The 19,367-nt window shown below is 29.1% G+C and overlaps 1 protein-coding gene across 1 annotated transcript; it reads right to left on the bottom strand.

Annotated features, from left to right (window-relative positions):
- Positions 1-2,084: 2,084 nt before the first annotated feature.
- LOC107450758 (ubiquitin-conjugating enzyme E2 Z) lies at positions 2,085-19,097 on the bottom strand. Its single transcript, XM_016066650.4, has 7 exons — positions 18,775-19,097; positions 11,734-11,806; positions 10,627-10,814; positions 9,029-9,140; positions 7,709-7,833; positions 5,818-5,908; positions 2,085-2,346 (listed from the first exon to the last, which is right to left on the bottom strand). The coding sequence occupies exons 1-7, from the start codon at positions 18,945-18,947 to the stop codon at positions 2,206-2,208; spliced, it is 903 nt and encodes a 300-aa protein (XP_015922136.1). The 5' UTR covers positions 18,948-19,097; the 3' UTR covers positions 2,085-2,205.
- Between the last annotated feature and the right edge of the window lie 270 nt (positions 19,098-19,367).

The following is a 19,367-nucleotide window of genomic DNA, read 5'->3' as shown; positions in this document are numbered from 1 at the left end:
TTTTTAAATAATTATATTTTTTGCAATTGTTTGTTTTATTTATTTTTTTGTTTAAAAAAAATTTATTCCCAATTCTTGAAGAAGACATAAAAAAGTAATTTACTGATATTGGTACATAAGTAATTGTGATTTAATTGTATGTACTGTGTCTACTATTTAAGCAAAATACTATATATGTTGGACAGGTTTTTATTATCACACATTATCTATAAATAAATATTGTTTTCTTTAGGTTGATTTGATTTATTTAAACGGAATTGATAATGGTATATAATTTGTGTTTTATGATATAGAAGCATCTTCCCGTTTCATTTTAAATAACTAATAGTTTTCAATAGAAGAAATTTGATAATAGTTATTTTAGCTATTCAATTTTTAGAGTTTTTATTATGTATTTTTAAGTTATCTATTTGAAATTATCTTAAGAATAATAAACTTTTTAGCAAATACCTATATTCTTTTAGGTGTTAAAAAAATTCATTCCTCATACATAGGCGGTGAGATCTGTAATGCTGATTATTATTTATTGATTTTAAATTTGTCTGTAATTTTCCCATTGCAAATCCATCCATCCATTTTTGAACAGCGAATTTGTTGGCTAGTATGTAGTTTGTTTACCAATAAAAATGCTCATGCCCTTCATGTGGTGTTTTATTAATCATCTCTATTCTCCTCTTGACTTTTTCAATAGCTTAGAAAAAGAAAATGTTAGGATCTATTTTAAGATCTTATAAAAAATTTATAGGAATATCAATAAGCTGTTTACAAATTCCTAATCTGCACTACATTCTTTTTACACAGATCTAGCAGAATGTTCTTCGCTTACAACCAATGATGGCACTTAAGTTTTCTTACTCAGGGTTGCCACTCAAATCTGGAAAACAAATTCCCTGTACATATTATACACAATATATTACAAGAAAACACACAATCACTGTGCTCCTGAGTGAGCTATATAAGACTTACTATACTAGTACTAACTATAACTTATTGCTGGAAAAAAACTTAATGAAATAATTTAGTATAAGCTGAGATATCCTTAAATACCCCATAGATTGCTCTTGGAGTAGTCACCACTTTTAAAAGGTGTATAATTCCCTGTATTTTCCCAGTTTGTAAGGAAAAACTCCCTGTTATTTCTAATTCCCCTGTATTTTCCAAGTTTACTCCGTTGAGTGGCAACCCTGGTACTTGATGTGAGAAGTATTTTTGCACTAGCTGAATTCTCGTTCTTTGTACGCAGTGAAAACAAGAAAATAGTCAATAAATCAGTGTTGGGAGAAGTCATGCACATGACTGAAAATTAATATACTGATGCATTTAATAAAACTGAAATAATCCTTTTATTTATTATAACTTATTGCCCTTCAGGGGGCTTTACATTATGAGAATAAGCACATATTTAGCAATTCATCCCATCGAAATAAAGAATAATTATTCATTTGGCATGATGCTGTTACTCAAGACTAACTCATGAATTTCGACAAAGGTACCAAATATTCTAATATAATATTTTATACCTATATTTGGTACATATTAAAGCTGCACAAATCACCATAATATTAGTAGTTCCTATTACTAAAATTATTAAAGCATAATTAGCAACAATAACAGCATGGCGATTTTTTAAGTTTCTCTCTAAACGATTATTTCTCTTTTTCGTCTATAACAAAAAAAATCCACGATATTTAATTACACTTGGCAGATCAAGCCTTCAATCATTATTTAAATGTACTAGCAATATATTTAACAGGTCATGTTTACAAAGCATTAGAATTTAAATAAACATGAAATAATTATGATTGAAGTATTTATTTATGTATAATAGAACTTCAAATTGTTTTACATACAGCTAATGGTAACAAATTTTAAATTCAGTTTTTTTCTCTCCTCTCTTAATTTTAATATCAATAAAATATATATGAAGACATTAACAGGATTATCAGTAATAATCCTGTTAAATATGCAGAACATATAAAAAATATTGATGTAGATATATTTACTTATTACTACTACATAAAGGTACTTTTTGACTTAAATCAATAATAGTTTTAAAAACTCTTGTTCGAATGAGCACACAAATGTTTATAAAAAACCAGGTTTATTTATACATAATAATTATTATTTACTGTACAATTTATACTGCATATATATATATGTATGACACAAAATAAAACTAAACATCTGTTTGTGCACGACCAGAGTTCAAGAGGAATCGGAACTATCGGATTGAGATTCGGCTTCCGAGGGAAACGGTTTCTTTGCTTCCAGTTTGGCCTTAATGTTTTGAAGCCTCTGTAAAATGCTGCAATAATCGAAACTTCCACGCTTCTCACCAAACGGATCCTAAAGATTAGAAGGCAATTTAGTTTTTTTTTTCAAATATCAAGTAATATTATAATGGTTTTAAATAGGGTAAGATTACCTTAGATTTTGACACAAAAATCACATATAAATTTTTCATCAGCATTAAAAGTTTATTACAAAAACTGAAGCACAGTTGAAATTTTTGCTAATAAATAATATAAAACAAAAACATTTCAGAGCGCAAGGCTTGATTTGCTTAACTATCAAATGTTATAGTTAAGGTACTAAATTTTTATAAGATAGCCTAAATTTTAAAAAAAGTACAGGCATAGTTGCCACTTTTCAGAATAACCCAAATTGCCTGAGATTTCCAAAATAAAACTGGAGCCATTCACACAATTTATGACAGCGCATTTTAAAAATTTATATATATGTATACCAAGAATTTGCATATTAATTCAGAAAGAGTTTTAATAATTTTTGTCATCAAAAATTATTAATTGGCTGTAGAATTAACAGCTGTAGAAAAAAATGCCTGATTCAATTGAACTTGGAAATAACAAAACTAAATAACATCACTGAATAAAATATGATTATTTATATAAAACAAATTTAGATGAATTAGAAGGTGATGGTTATACTGTTAACATTAAAAGAATTTCCAGAATGGACAGTATATTTCCTTAAGAGTGCCATGTGTTTCAGATTTCCGAATTATACAACTCCAATTCAAAATATTAGAATAACCAAAAAAGGCATTGTATTACCTTATAAAATGCGTGATATCTTTAAAAATAAACAACGGTGGCGAACGGAAAAATTATTAACCGTCCACAATTAGTTGACGTATGATATTTTTGTTCACACGCGCCTAAAGAAGTATTAGAGATTTTATAAAAAAATATTGGAATTTTTCAAAATATTAAAATATTTCCAGAGGCGATTCAAAATATTAGAATATCTGTAAAATTGTGTGATTGGTCAACGTTAATCATAAAATTTGCATAAGTTGCGCCACTGTAGAGCTAGTACGCGTATAAAGGCTCGTTTGAAAATCAGATTTAGTTAGTTGGGAGTTAAAATGGGTCGAACGAAAGACATACCGGACACTACCAAGACAGCGATTGTGACTCTACGCAATGAGGGAATTAGTCAACAAATGATTGCCAAAAAAGTGAATTGCTCTCAAGGAACTGTAAGTAAAATTTTAAAAGATTATTCTACAAATCAAAGTTTTAAAAATAATCGCTCAAATAGTGGTCGTAAACGAATAACCACACTGAGACAAGACAGAATGCTGAAACGTGTCGTCACTAAAAATCGCTTCAAGAGCTTGAGATTCATAAGTAGAAAGTGGAGAGAACAAGGAGTGGATGCCTCAACATCTACCACACTACGACGACTCCATGAACTTGATTTTCAATCACGTGTGCCCAAGAAAAAGCCGCTACTTACACGCAAGCAAAAACGAGCCAGAGTGAGGTGGTGCAAAGNTGTGAAAACATAGAATAGAACACTGAGAAAATCACGCTTTTGCATAATATGCAGCGAAAATCGACATGGTGAAGAAAAATATCTCATTTTGGAAAAGGGGAAATTAAGAACTTTTTAAATACACCCAATAAAAAATGCACCTTTAAGGGCTTTTAAAAAACAAAAATAGGAATTAAGGACTTTTTAAAAACGCTACGCACCCTGCATTTAAATTGGAAACCAAAAAGGCACTTTAAGTTTATCAGCCTCAATGGGTTTCACTTGATAAGAATCGTGGTAATACCTCCTTAACATTCATTACAAGGTTAACCTCTTGTAATGAACAGAAAAAAAAGAAGCAATGCATACTTGAAAGGGAATTGTTGAATTCACAATCGATCATCTTTCAAATGTCTGAATAAACGTTTGATTTATATAAATACGAACTCATATATATAACTATAACTTAGAAGAAGTATAACTTAGTATAACTTCATAAATATAACTTAGAAGATCAAAAAATGCCGCTTGTTAAAAATATTTCGCAAGAGCAGTATCTTTTCATCGCCTTTCTTTGCAGGATAAAGGCTTAAGAATATCTGGCTAACACAAGCATGAATAAAAAACAAATAACAAGATCAAAAAAGAAAAAGAAAATTTTTGGAATTTGTTGATGAGTTGGAGAGTACATTTTTTGTTGAGAATAGTTTTTTTTTACATTTAAGATTTATACTAACCCCTTACATTTATTCTTGCAAAGTTTATACTAACTCCTTAAGGGTATCTCAATTTATTTTTGCTTTATTGGATGTTGTGTCCATAAACAGGGATACCCACTCAATTTCAGAAAAAAATTCCTTGACTTTTCCAGGGATATCAAGAAAATTTCAATGAAAATTCAGACCCTATTTTATATATACTAAGAATTTTTTCATCAAAGTTTTCAAAATCAAAAATCAAAGTTTTCTGATTAATAAAAAAATCAGAAAACTTTGATTTTTTATTACGTCAAATTTAGATAAATAATAAATTTAAAAATAAATAGATAACATCAGAAAAGGATGAAAGTATCGCTAAAATGTCACATTTTCGCAGCAAATATTTGTAAAAGATGCTGGAATCATTTAATTCTAATCTCAATAACTGATTGGTGTTACTGGTGATTCTGAGACTGGTTATTTTCCAGGTATGATACTGGAATTTTCTAGCTTTTTGTAAAAAAATTGCAATTTTCCCTGACTATTCCCTGCTTTTTAGAGTCAAAATAAAATTCTCTGACTACTCCCTGACCCATGGGAGCCCTGATAAATGTGTTTCTATACAAAAAAACTGTTTCTTCAAATATTCGTTACAGCAGAGATAAAGGAAGGAGAATGATTGATATTTTAGCAGTGAATCAGCTTAACAATATGTTTAGTTATGAATAAGGCAAAAAAATTTACATGCTTTAAAAATGGTGGTGAATCGCATTTTTTCCTTGATATTTAAAACAGAAGTAGTTTGTCTGGTTTTTTTAAATACTGGTGCCTGGTTTGAAATTGTGCCTGGTTTGAAAGGGCAAAAAATATTGTTTTGAAGCATAAATAATTGTCTAGTTACGGGAGCATCTAAAGATGCATAATTGGTTTACTAATAGTAGAATCACAGGGAATTAAAAATATGAGAGGCATATGTTTCGCACCAGTGTCTGAAACGTGTAGCTTATATTAGGGTGGGTCAAAAAAAGCTATCTCAAAATTGTACAATAATGTACAGTTTTTTTTAAAGATGCTTGGAAATACTAAAATGAAGCACCTTCATGGTCTTAGAATAAAAATGAATAATATTTGTATATCTATAAAAAAAAATATTGAAATTTAATATTTTTCTATATATTTTCCTCAAACCTTGAAGGTCGTGCGTGAACTAAACACGTAAAAACCAAATTCTGGATGTCAAAGTAAAACTAATTTTTTTTCTAATTATTAGTCTCTCAGTAAGATATCCATTTTTTGACCCACCGCCATATGGAGAACAGAACAAAAATGTTGCACTTACTAGCATGTGTTGTTTGGTTAAATGCAAGTTTGCCTTGGCACAAGACTCATAGTAGTCATAAAATTCAGGAAAAGACTTCTCCATTACATCTCTATAAATAAATAAAAAATTAGTACTGCTATTTGAGCAATAAGATGTAATAAAGTTTTTTGTTAAAAAAAAATAATAATGACACAAGTAAATTTTTTTCCTTTAAAAAAGCCAATGTCATAAGATATTTGCTTTATGTTATCGAACTTCATGCTTCAGTTATAACTTTTCAAATATTCCCCTTTAACAATTATTTTTCATAAATTTCTTCAAAATTATTTATCTGAAATGAGAACAGGGAGTACCTTTTTCTCGAGTATTTAAAAATAATAATAATTAATAAATTTAAAAAAAACTTTCATTTAAAAATTGTATGCAATCAAGTGTAACAATGTGACTGTTATCTTGAATTACACAACCGATATTAAGAAATTGTTTTGATATTCACTTATTCAGGATTAAAAAGTACTATGAAATCTTCAAATGTTTATAAAGAGTAAAATTCTTTTCTGTAAAATATACTCACTTTATCTAAAGTAAAAAATAATACAGTTTTGTATCGTGCGTGTCTCTCTTATAAGTCAGGAACTGCTTTTGCTAAGAGTTTTGGATAGCAGATGCGAGGAACAATTTTAGAATTCAACACTAAAAAAATCATTAAAATGTTTGAATTCGTCCATTTTGAAGTAATTATTGGGATACTTGCAAATGACATAGTGTGAGTTGCGATGGCTCAGGTGATAAAGCGTTCGCCTTCCAATGCGGCGAACCGGGTTCGAAACCCAGTCGATAAGAATTCCGCATCCGGCTTGCACCGACCACAGTACTGACGTGAAATATCCTCGGTGGTAGACAGATCATGGGTTAGAGTCCCCTTGCCGCCAGGCTAACCGTTGGAGGTTCTTGTGGTCTTCTCCATGTAACGTAAATGCAAGTTAGCTCCATCAAAAAGTCCTCCACGAAGGCAAATTTCACCCAGGATTGTCTTCTGGATTGGGTTCAAAATTACAAGGCTATGGAGTTGAACATTAGTAGTCCTAAACCCATAAAATTGGGTAGACTGTTTAACGGCGGTTATAAAACAAAATAAAATTACGTAGTGTGGGCATCTCAATCCTGATGGGTTGTTGAAAGGTGGCATTTGTTTATGTTAGCAACTGTTCTTTCCATTCTATTTCGAGCAAGTCAAACCCGTCAAGAATCAATTCTCTTAAGTGACACATTCTACATTCTTGCTCAAAGATTTCAATTATTTATATTTCTTAAAGCAAAGACAGACATGAAGCTATGTAGAACATGAACAAACTGATTATTCATCGAAGCTGCTAGGTACACAAAACAAAAATATATCATGGTTACAAAAAAAATATATAAACAGATAATAATTCTAAGTTAAGCAAAAGACATAGACGAAAAAGAATTACATTTCAATAAATTTGATGTGTGATAAAGAGCTGTATTTAATTAATTAACATTCCAACAAATGTGGAGAAACTTAGCTCAACTTTAACACTCCATTTTGCTTATAAACGTTCAGCTGGCACCGACGTCCTAGGTCACATGTGTGGGTATTGTGATCTTCTTCTTGAATCAATCTAAGTGTCTGAATGTGTCTAAGTTCTGCTTTTAAGTTTTGCGTAAGATTGTGTTGTGTTGATCAATACTAATTTAATGAGTTCTTATTTTTTTTACCCCAAAGTTATTCACCTAATGTATAAAAATTAAAGCTTTAACTGAAATTATATCAATTGCAGTTTTTTTTCATTTCTCTATGGTGATGACAGACAACGTTAAACAATAATACTAATTGTAATTAAACATTACTAGTCTAAGTAAGTTTTAAAAAAAAAGAATTTATCACCTCAAAGCTTGAGGACAATTTCTGGAGTCGCCCGTATTGCCATCCAACATATCACAGACTGCGACTCTTAAGGTTTCATGTTTAATGATTTGGTTGTATCTAGCACTGTCACCTGGATTTCTCTCCTGCAAATATCATTTCACAAAGTCATCCCACATTGAGTTTTATAAATACAGCCTGTAGAACTCGCCTAGTTCCAAATGACCGTTTATTTACGGGGGTACAGCGCACAAAGACGGGCGACATACAATCATTGAGTTTCTGATACTTATTAACAATGCCCATTGTGTTCACCCAACACATATCTCAACAGTTCTTTTCATGTTTCCATCACAACAGAAGTGGTGGGTTTCTGTCGACTTTGGGAGGAAATAAACTTGGTCCATCACGAGTTTATGTACAAACAAAGTGGTGGAGAAACAACTGGGTGACAAAGGGGGCACGCATTGTTAATATGCACCAGGAACTATATTTTTTCATGCGACATTCATTTTTGTGTGTTGCATACTTGTAAATAATCATTCATATGGAAGTAGGCAAATCATATAGGCTTGTCCAGAATAAAAGTGACTTTTTAACAAGCTATGACAAATAATATTTTTGATATTAAAATTAATTTTTTAATATTTGAAAACTTCAATATTTTAATTTTTTGGCTCATTGATGAACTGATATTAACTGACTGTTAATTGATTTTGTTTCTGCTATACTTAACGCTTCTTTTCGAGCAAATAACCTATTAGTTTAATTTTAAGTAAATGACTAGCTATTAGTTTTGGTTTCAAAGGATTATTTCGACTTTTTACAGAATTACGATTTCTGTTCAAATTATTATTCTAATATTTGATTAAGAGATATTGGTGAAATGTTAGCATTGTTCTTAATACTTTTTATCATAAATTAAATCACGCATTTTACTTGTTTATTTTGGAATTTATTTAACTTTTGAGAGATTTTTTACCGATCTGAAATAAAAAGATATTTTCAACACAAACATCATAATGCAAACCGCAACAGAACCGGATTGAATACTGTATCAAGTAATCTCAACGTACTTGAAATAAGACTTGCATAGACTTAAGTATTTCTTTAATGCATGCATGTGAGGAGTTTACTTTAAAAGAGCACAACTGTTTATAAAACAATGATTTATTTTTTCACAAAAACTTTATGTCAAAAGTAAAAAAATGAAACATTGTAATTACTTTCATTTTAATATTATTGTTTTCTTTTTATTATTATAATTATTATGTTCAAACAAACATTGAAACAAAAAAATTGAAAACAGGCAAAGGAAGAATGAATAGATGAGAAACGTACTTTTTCGAAACCTGGTTCATTGAAATATGGCTTTTCATTCATGAGAGACTGAATAGAGAGCAGAACAGTGGACAAACTTTGTGCAGGACTCCAAGAAGGACCAGACCATGTCCTAAAGGGGAAGAAGAATTATGCAAAAATAAAAAAAATTAGTAAAATATTTACATTTAAAGATTTCTAAATTAAATACAAAGAACATCTAACTTTACAGGCTGAAATATTTCTACTGTATTTTTTGCTGTAGTGGAATTATTTAAAAAGAATAGGCAAGATTCTACATTAATTTTTGGATAATTAGGAAACATTCCATTCCACGTTACTTTTTAATAACTGGAAAACATAGCAAAGAAAAGTGTTATAACTACCTAAGAGGTTACTTTTCTAAAAACTCTAAATAGAACAAAGTAAAATAAACATTAAAAAGGGGGGGGGGACTTGGAATATGATGTAGTGACATTTTGAAAAACATGCCAATCATTATATGAAATTACACACGATTTAAATTTAAAACCAGCTCATAAAAATTATTCTTTTCCAAAAATCCAATCTAAATACATTTTTTACAATAAGCACAATAGGTAGAATTTTATTACTCAACATACAAAATACTTAAATTGTAATAAAATGTTATCATTGATGCATCTGTTGTCAGTTAAACTTTGATAAATTGAAGTTGAAAGGACATTGAGAAAAAAAAATTAGAAATACCTAAAAATTTGAATTACATACATTCTTTTTTAATAAAAGAGATATATAAAAAAAAATCTATTCCATTATTGTAACCACATTACTTATTAACATAAATATTCAGCAGTTTTTTTTTTAATAAGGCAGACATTTTGAGATTGCTCTATTCAATGCAATTTTTGAGACATAGCATATAATTCAAAATATTAAAAAAGGATTCCTACAACCGCACATAGTAGGTTCACAATTTTGTTACAAACAGCGATCAACAACTTCAAAGATAAGTGATTACTCGTTGAGCTGCAGATGGATGGGATTGAGGCATCTAAATTCTTCAAAATTCATACTTTATTGCTTGATTAAATATTTACTGAAACAATACTTTTCAATCAATTACTTGATTGAAAATAAACAAACAGAATCATCTACATCAAACTCTTGAAAAATGCTACAACCACAGTAAATCATTAACAAGGAGTGACTCTTAAGTGTAAAAAAACATCTGCACCACTGAATAGAGTTTTCTACAAAAAAGTCTTTGAGAGGATAAACTTGAAGATGCTAACGCATAAATAGTGAATGAAGTATAGAAAAACATTCCCATTTGCTTTCTTTATAAAGACTGTATCAGAAACATTTTTAATCTATTATTGAAAAGGTCAAATGCACATGCAAATTTGAACTATATGATTTTATTTTTTTAATAAATTCTAGGAGTAAAAGCAAAAAATGTGTAATTATCCTCATAAAGGTCTAATAAAAGAGAGGGGAAAAAATTTTGCAACAAATTTAGAAAAATTCATTGGCAGATACAGTTTTTTTTTTTTTTTTTAAATAACTCTTAAAAAATAACTTTAGAAATAAACTATTATCATAAATAATTTATGAAAAAGTATTAAATAAAAACTAACCCCAAAATACTTAGACACACTTTCCCATTCTTATATAGATTTGGATTGAAACGAACTTTTCCTTCGCCAGTAGTCATAATCTTCACTCGAGGTGGCCTTATAGGGTAATCAGGTGGGCAGCGCATCAACAAGTAGAAGAAACCGCCTTCATAAGGGGTATCAAATGAACCAGTGAGTAAGGCATGGATCTGGAACACACAAAAGCATTTAAACGACAGGCAAAAAATACTTAAGAGAAAACTAAATAGCTTCTGATCTAATGATTGGAGTTTCCCAATGCTTCAAAGGTCAAACTTTAAATATGCTAATTAATTTGTACAGACTATATTTTAAGTTAGAATTATATCAGATACAAAGAGAAAATTAGACTTTCTCTTAATTAACATAAAACAATTTATTTTTATTCAGAGAAAAACTATTTTTGTGTCTTATTTCACAATTTAAGATTTGCTTTTATAAATTAGCATATTTAAGTGAAAGCCCTGGAAAAAAAAAATTTAAAATAACGTTCGAATATGTGAAAATCAGATCATTAGATCAATAGTTATTGAGATGATCACTCTTTTTTGTGTGCAGTAAAACTGGATTTAATTTCTTTTTTTAAGTGTTAGTTGTGTTATAAACCCTTATACTACATAAATGAATGAGTTACTAGAATCAGTATTAAATTGTCATTCAGATAAAAATCAACATAAAACAAAAATAAGAAGCAAACAAATTAAAAATAGATTGAATGACCGAAATCAAGAGCGTGTCGACTTTCACCAAAGAACGTCAAGAATCACACAGTCGTTTTGGTGAATGCCTGAAATATTTGTTATATCCGATTTGATATTATTATATTTATTCGATATTTTAATCTGCTGAGGATAGATTAGGAGAATCATTAGTATTCACAGTACCGATTAAATGCATACCGAGCAGTGGCACTAGACTTTAACAAAAACATCAGTGTAGGGCATACCGGGCAGTGGTTAACTAGACATAGTATATATTTCGGACATTTACCAAAGCTACCATGTGATTGTCAACATTCACTTGTGGAAGTCAACAACCACCCATTTCTGTCATTCACAGTAATATATGAAAGAAAGGTAAATCTCTTACTAAAGTCATGTCACTTTCATCAGGAACAATAAACATACCAGGTGGAGGCTCATTATAAATGGTCATTATGTCTCTGTAAAATTAAAGTGAAATAATTGGGTCAATCATCAAACAAAACATTCATCATTTTTAACAAACAAAATGTTAGGTGATTTAACAGTAATCACCAAGAAAATATAAATAATGCCAATTTGTAATACATTTCAAATTCAATGCTTTTTTGTCATTCATTGTTACTAAGAAATAACATTATTTAATGTTTTGTGCTTTGGAAGTGTTCTTAGAGATATGCTTTTTAAAGGTTTTGAATATTTAAATTTTATCAAAATTGAAAGAAGAATTTTATTCTAGCTTACACTCAAATTAGGCAACAAAAAAAAAATTTAANAAAAAAAAAAAAAAAAAAAAAAAAAAAAAAAACATCAGCATAAATAAATAGACAACAACTAAATTAAAGTAAATAGCTGATTCTTCTACTTTTTCATAAATTATATATATACACAGGGGTCTGTCCAGGTCGCATTTATTACCGTTTAGCGTAACCTTCCCAAATTCAACTTTAGGAAAAACAACAGTTTTACAAAATACTTTTTCTTAAAATTTTATTTTTGTATCCCTTAAGAAACGATAAATCCATACTTTTACCATATTTTTGTGTTGATCGTTTAATATAATTTTAAATTTTTCACAAATTATGTCTAAATTTTCACAAAATAGGTACCTCTCAGAAAAACCTAGATCAGTGTTTCCCAACCTTTTTAGTACCATCCCCCACCTAAGCCTTTCTAAAATTCTTATGCCCCCCTATGTAACATATACATAATTTTTAATATTAAAAAATCGAATTGTTCACTTAAGAAACTTAGGAAATTGCTAGCGAAACAAAGTAAGTAAATTTTTAGAACAAAGAACAGTGTTTTTACTACAGAGCGAGAATCTCACATATTTTTTTCTTTTCTCGCATTAAAAAATGATTACCGCAAGAAATTCGCGCATTCTATAAATCAATTTCAAAATTCGCGAATTTCTCGCATTTTGGAAAAAGCTTTGAATTACACCATTTAAAATAAAATCCATTTCACTTTTCTTCCTGGATCTTTCATTATTTTCGACATTTGCCCCGTTATCTAGCTTCCCTATTTACCAGCATTGTTCAGAACCTTTTCGAACAACAGAACACAACCATGGAACCCCTTTCAGAACACATTTCTTTGTAACCACGTGTTTACTGTAGGTAAGGTTTCTTCATGTAAGACGTTCAAATTTTTTATGTGCTAATGTAAGATGGACAAATACCTTGTAAAGGCAAAATCTTCTATGATGATGCACCAAAAATACTCAATGCTTTAAAAAATAGAAGACGTTAAAAATGTATTATAATTAAAGAAATGATTTTTTTTCAAGAGTTTTTGTGTTTTTTTAGTTTTTAGAAATCTCACTTAACTTTTTGAAATCTCACCCTGTTTTTGAGAAAGGGTGAGAAATTCTCACCCATTTTTTTTCTATGATGAAAACACTGAAGAACATATAATGAAAAACTAAAATTCAAATTCGAAATAATTTTAAGATTCCTTATACAGATTTTTCTATAATAATTATAAAGATTTTTCTATAATAATTTAATATTTTAATTTAGTGAGATTCTTGCCCTTGATGCTTGCTGCACGTAGATTTTATCTTAGGTTCCAATTTGGTTAGCTTCAGTCTCTAGTCTCCCCGTTGTGTTATATCCAGACAATTTCTTTTTTTGACCAATAAAATTATTTACAGCACTAAATCCACATTCAGCTAAATATGAAGATGGAATTGGTAAAAATAGTTTTCTTGCACATTTGATTGAATTTGGATATTTGTTTTCTGTTTCCTCACGAAGCCATGCCATCACTCCTTTCTTATTAAATAAAGTTTTAACTGACTCATCATTTTGCATTTCTGCAAGTTTTTCTTGATATATTTGATATATCAGACAAATCCACTAACATGGACTGCAACATCCATGTTGGAAAATAAATTTGTTTTAAATCAGAATATCTTTCTTTTAAATCAGCCGATAGCATTTTCAGATGATAGACAATAACAAGTAAAGCGGTATCATTTACTTCGCATTTTTGGAGCCAACGAAACTGTTCAAAGTTTTTGTTGTTAATATATTTCTGACATAACTCAATAAGGGTAATGAAACCAAATATCTTCGCTTTTGCATCAACAAGAGTTTTATTTGATCCTTGAAGTTTCTTATTTAATATATTCAGTTTTTCAAAGATATTGGCTAAATAACTCACAAATGCTTTACCATCGACTGTAAACAGATACTTCATTTCAGGTTTGCGGCTTAAAAAATCCCTAAGTCACATAATATTTATTGACCGCAATTATTTAAGAATTTGCTTTTTTCTTTCGATTTTGTCACCGAAATCTCGCATTGCATTTAAATGACCCAGAGCAAAAGGTTTAAACTCATGTCAAGTCCATTTTTGAATCCCCCCCCTGTACAATCAAATTGCCCCCCTCCCCCCGGTGGGGCGATGGCCCCACGCTGGGAAACACTGACCTAGACAGACCCCTGATACACATACATATACATTTTTAATTAAAATAATTCAAGCATTACCTTAACACCCAGAGTGAGCTAGGGGAGTCATGGTGATTAAGGCTACAAAATTTTGTGACCAATGGCGTGATTGTGGCAATGTGGTTAGCATTGTGTGTAGGCCACTTTTACCTCTCAGATAAGCTGGTACCCATCAATGTTGGATGGGTTTCAAGCCGCCACTGAGGATCGAACCCCAGTTCTTCACACAGGGTTTCCCTCAATTTTTAAAACGAAATTCAAGAACTATTCAATGACTTTCAAGGACCCACTCAGTAATATACTAAGTATGCTAAAATATGTGTCAACGAGATTTAAACAGAAATTGTATATTTTTAGAGCACAATGCTTAGTTGACAAAGAAAAAAGAATATAAATATGTTTATCAATTTTACATAGTTAAATAATTGTAGTATTTTCTAATATGTGTAGACCACAGCAACCAATGCAAATAATTTGATAGTTACATTGCTAGTTGAAATCAGTTCAAAGACTATCAAAAAACATCCAATTGACATAATTGCCAACTAAGAATGGCATCTGTAAAACTTTTCATGAAAAATTTTACAAGGCATCAGGGTTTCCGCTACGGTAGCTCGGTAGTACACCTCAAAAACGGTAGTACACCTCAAAAATGCTAAAATTCAACAAAGCATTTTCGCATTTTTGCTAAAGGATTTGGGGAATTCAGTTACAGCTCTGGATTGCAACTGGCAAGCTCTTGTTAGTGTTTTAATGGATGACAAACGTCCTGTTGCTCAAGGGTTGTTAAAAAATATAACTACTTTTTTGTTTTTAGCAACCACTGCCATCATGAATGATATCATGTTCAACATTAATAAATTAAGCCTCATATTTCAAAAATCTAATTTAAATTTTGAATATGTTCAATCAAGTGTGAAGGCTTGTATTTCAAGTTTAGAAGAAATAAAAAATGGCACCGGCACTCATTATATGAGTTTTTTAGATGATGTGCCTAAGAAGGAAAGTGAAAAATTTGAGTTTCAGGGCCATATAATTTTAGATGGACTGAAACAGAGGGAAAGATTCCGTAATTTGATGCACAATTTTTTAAACTGTATCATTGAAAATATTACTGATAGATTGGGAGATTTGGATAAAATCGAAATGTTCAATATATTTATACCTAGCAGGATGCCCCATAGTTCGGAAGAATTACAGCATTATGGTGTAAAGGAAATCCGTTGCATTTTCAATTTGTTTTCGGAATCTCCCAGAAAAGATTTTCAGTTTACAGAAACTGAATTACTTTGTGAATGGGGATTATTTAAACACATCTTAATGCAACGATGTAAAAACATGTCATTTAATGAATTACTTTTATTTTTATATACCAATGATGTGTCTGAACAGTACCCATTAATAACTTCTGTTATAGAGTATTGTGCAACAATACCAATGCACACTGTTGACTGTGAAAGGGGCTTTAGCTGCCTTAATTTGATTAAAACTAATATTCGAAACAGGTTGTTAATCAACCATGTAAACAATTTGTTAATGATTAATATTGAGGGCCCTGAAAGTGCATTTAACTTTCAAGAAGCATTTGTAAAATGGGCAAACATGAAAGAAAGGAAGATTGTTAATTATAAACCAAAATGTTTTGATAAATAATAAATGTGTTTTTTTTTGTTATAGGTATTGTTTTTGATAGTCTTGTACATTAAGCTATTCTTTGTCAGATAACTTACAGTACTTATTTGATATAAAGTAATTTTATAAGCCTAATGGCATTTTAGCATTTTGCTAAAACTTTTTTTCAGATTTTAGCTTTTTTGCTAATGAATTTTTAGACTCAGCTTAAACCCTGCAAGGCATATAAGAATTAATTGAAAAATATGACATTACACAAGCATTATGATAATTAATAGAATTTATTGCGTAATTGCAAGGTTATTAAAAGACAAAGACTATTCTTTTTAATTTGTTAAATCTATTTTTAGTTTATTGAAATTATTATAATTTTGATAGAAATATATAGAAATTATTATTTTTATTACATAATTAGATAAAATTTTAAAATGCATCCATGTAGAATATCTTTTTATCTTAAAATACCAGTAAAGTATTTTGAACAAAGGAAAATCTTTTGCATTGCAATATTTTACAGATTACAAAATAAGATTTACCAAACTTTATTTTCTTCAAAATAGATAACAAATTACAAAGAGTAATTTTTTAAAATTTTTGTTAATACGATCAATTCACTATGGGCGATTTTTAAATCATGCGCATATGAATTGCGAAATGTTATATGCAAGCAGTAAACTCACTGCCTCTTGAATATAGAATTTTGGAAAAATAAGACTCATCTCCGTAACAGGCCCCCAAAAGAGGAGGTTTCTACCAGCAGTGATGGTTGAGGGATGATTATATCACAGCTCTAGTCTAAGAAATATTTAAAAATTAACCACAACATGTTCCTACTTTTTCCCATTCATTGCTCCATTACTGCAAATTGACTATTGGTTTGAATTTGCATTTTAAAAAATAATTCAATTCATAGTAAATTTGTATTTTGATTTTGAAGTTTTTTACAGGAAAAAATCAACCACGAAAAATTGTTAATAAAAGTTTTACCTTCTGCTAAAAATTTCAAAAATTAGCTAATACTTATGATATTTGGCAAAATTACTGGCTAATAATTTGAAGTTTTTCGTATGGGCCCTGATAAAGAAAAAAAAATGAAAATACATAAAAATGCTTGAATAATGACTATAAATATTACAAAATGGGAAGTGCTAGATTCATTCCCGACTGGTCTTATCAAAAATGATAGTACAAATTCGAAATTCATGTGCTATAGCAACACTGTATTAACAATTTACCTGCACATCATTTTCTTTTTTTTTCTTCAGGAAATAACCTTTATTAATTTAATGTAAAAAGACTTTTTAAAAAATTCTACCCAAAATAATGTTTATCATTATTCCAATTATTCATAAAGTATAAAAATAGTTTATACATAAATTAATAATTATTTAAACAATTAGTATATTTAAAAATTGACTTTTTTTTAAATATTCCTCATTTAAAATCAATGCTTTTTCTTAAATAATGAAAGAAATCTATGCATATGACTATATTAATTTACATGCATTATATTACCCTTTCATTAGCAAGAAAAACGCCATTATTATCGCTGAAATCAGATTTTTTTTAAAAATCACACCCTTAATAATGCATTTATTAATTTAATTATATAAAATTATTTTTTAAATTAAATTAATATTTTTTGTAAAAAAAAAAATTCAGCTTCTCTTTATTAATATATTTTTTTTTTTTAAATTACAGTCGATTTAAGTCAATGACTTTTTATAAAAAAATTCAAGTGATTCAAATCATGATTTAAATCAAGTGATAAAATCATGCCAACCTATAAGAATTATAAATATTTTTTGTTAGAACTGTTTTGAAATATAAAAGATTTATTATTAAAAGATTAAAAAATTGAATAAAATCATAATACTATACAAATTTGTTCACACTGATAACAGAAAAAAATTCAAAACATGAACTAAAAATTAAATAAAACTTAGACAGTGACTTAATTTCCATTTATTCTTTTTATTATAACAAGCATCATGTGTCTTCCACAAGATAAAAATTCATCAATTAATTTTTATAGATATATTAGAGAAAAAGCTACAATACCTGAATATTTTATTTTAAAAAGTTATAAATTTTTGTTTAAAAAAAAAAGTTTCTTAGAATCCCTTGAAACAATTTAGTATTTAAAATGCTATAAGATACATAAGATTTCAGTTTTTTTCTTCTTATAAATAACATACTCAATATTTTAAGTGTGCATTAGTATACCATTGTAAATCCTTCATTCTTTTGTAAACACATAAATTTTAATTTGAAATTTGGGCAACAAATTTATTGTTCATGCTATTTTGCTTAATGCGCATAAAAATCGACGCAGACCTATCCAATTGTGGATAAGTAAAGATGTCTTCATAATCAAAATATAAAGTTAATCTATACTTTGAAAATGCTCATTTAAATATTTATTAGTATAATTAGAATTCAATCCCCATATATGATTCAACAATTTAAACATTATTTTTTTACAATAATAACCGAATTTTAAAACTTAATCCAAAACCTTACATAAATTATTTTAGATGACGTTATTTTTTCAATTTATAATAAAACGGATTCATTTTTAAAATCACTATCCAGACGTTAACGTCAAAGTTATGAAATATTCATCAAAATTTGTATAAACCAAAATTTGAAAGTTATTTCACACAAAAACGGAATTAGATAAAATACGTAATCTCGTCTACCAGATTGTTGACAAATATTCAAAAGCAAACAATATCGTAAGTACTGAAAAATCAATAACCTTGACATTAAAATTATCAAACAATACTTATATTTATATCAGGAATATTTTAAATGAAGTTTTTGCATAGATATACCTTTTAATTCTCATTAAGCATTGTGGTGATGGAGTTTCTTTGCTCCAATCTACACTCATCGTAGGATCCCATCTAATGCTCTCCGTAAATCCAAAGGCAGCACTGATCATGGACGTGGATGAATTTGATACATTAACGACTAATAATTCACTATCTTCTGAGCTCTCAGCCATTTTTAAATTAAATTTTAACTGATCGATTACTAATTTGACATTTAACAATTTCACATTCCTATGTCAATTGAGAAAAGCAGAAGCATATAGGTTGTGAAGTTACATACAAATCAATAAGATGTTTTTAATTGACGCTTGTAACCTTTAAGCAAAAGAAAACAAAATATGACGAAATTGGCTGCTGCTTGGCTGCCAGATTTTTTAACTACATACACCTAACATTTGATACGCTGTAATTGTCATCGTTTTCATCGTTATTTCTTAATCGTTGTTTCTGCTTCTTAACATTTGACATTCTGATCATTTGGTGGCAAACCAGAAAAATCCCCAAATTTGAATATCCTGTTTGAATCATTTGTCACTGGTCTGACTCATCACTTGTCTGACTAATCCCTTTGAAAATCTTGTTTGACCAAGTTG

The sequence above is a fragment of the Parasteatoda tepidariorum genome, chromosome 3 (genome assembly GCF_043381705.1).
Source record: "Parasteatoda tepidariorum isolate YZ-2023 chromosome 3, CAS_Ptep_4.0, whole genome shotgun sequence".
NCBI classification, from domain to species: domain Eukaryota; kingdom Metazoa; phylum Arthropoda; class Arachnida; order Araneae; family Theridiidae; genus Parasteatoda; species Parasteatoda tepidariorum.
The sequence above is the reverse complement of the archived record's forward strand: the minus strand, read 5'-3'. Positions and strand labels throughout refer to the sequence as shown.

Bases quoted from the DNA above. Each gene is read 5' to 3' on its own strand.
- LOC107450758 (XM_016066650.4), bottom strand. From the start codon at position 18,947: ATGGCTGAGAGCTCAGAAGATAGTGAATTATTAGTCGTTAATGTATCA. The intron at 10,815-11,733 runs GTAAGAGATTTA...TGTGTGTTCCAG, and splicing joins ATGAAAGTGACATGACTTTA to ATCCATGCCTTACTCACTGG. The intron at 7,834-9,028 runs GTACGTTTCTCA...TGATATTTGCAG, and splicing joins ATGAACCAGGTTTCGAAAAA to GAGAGAAATCCAGGTGACAG.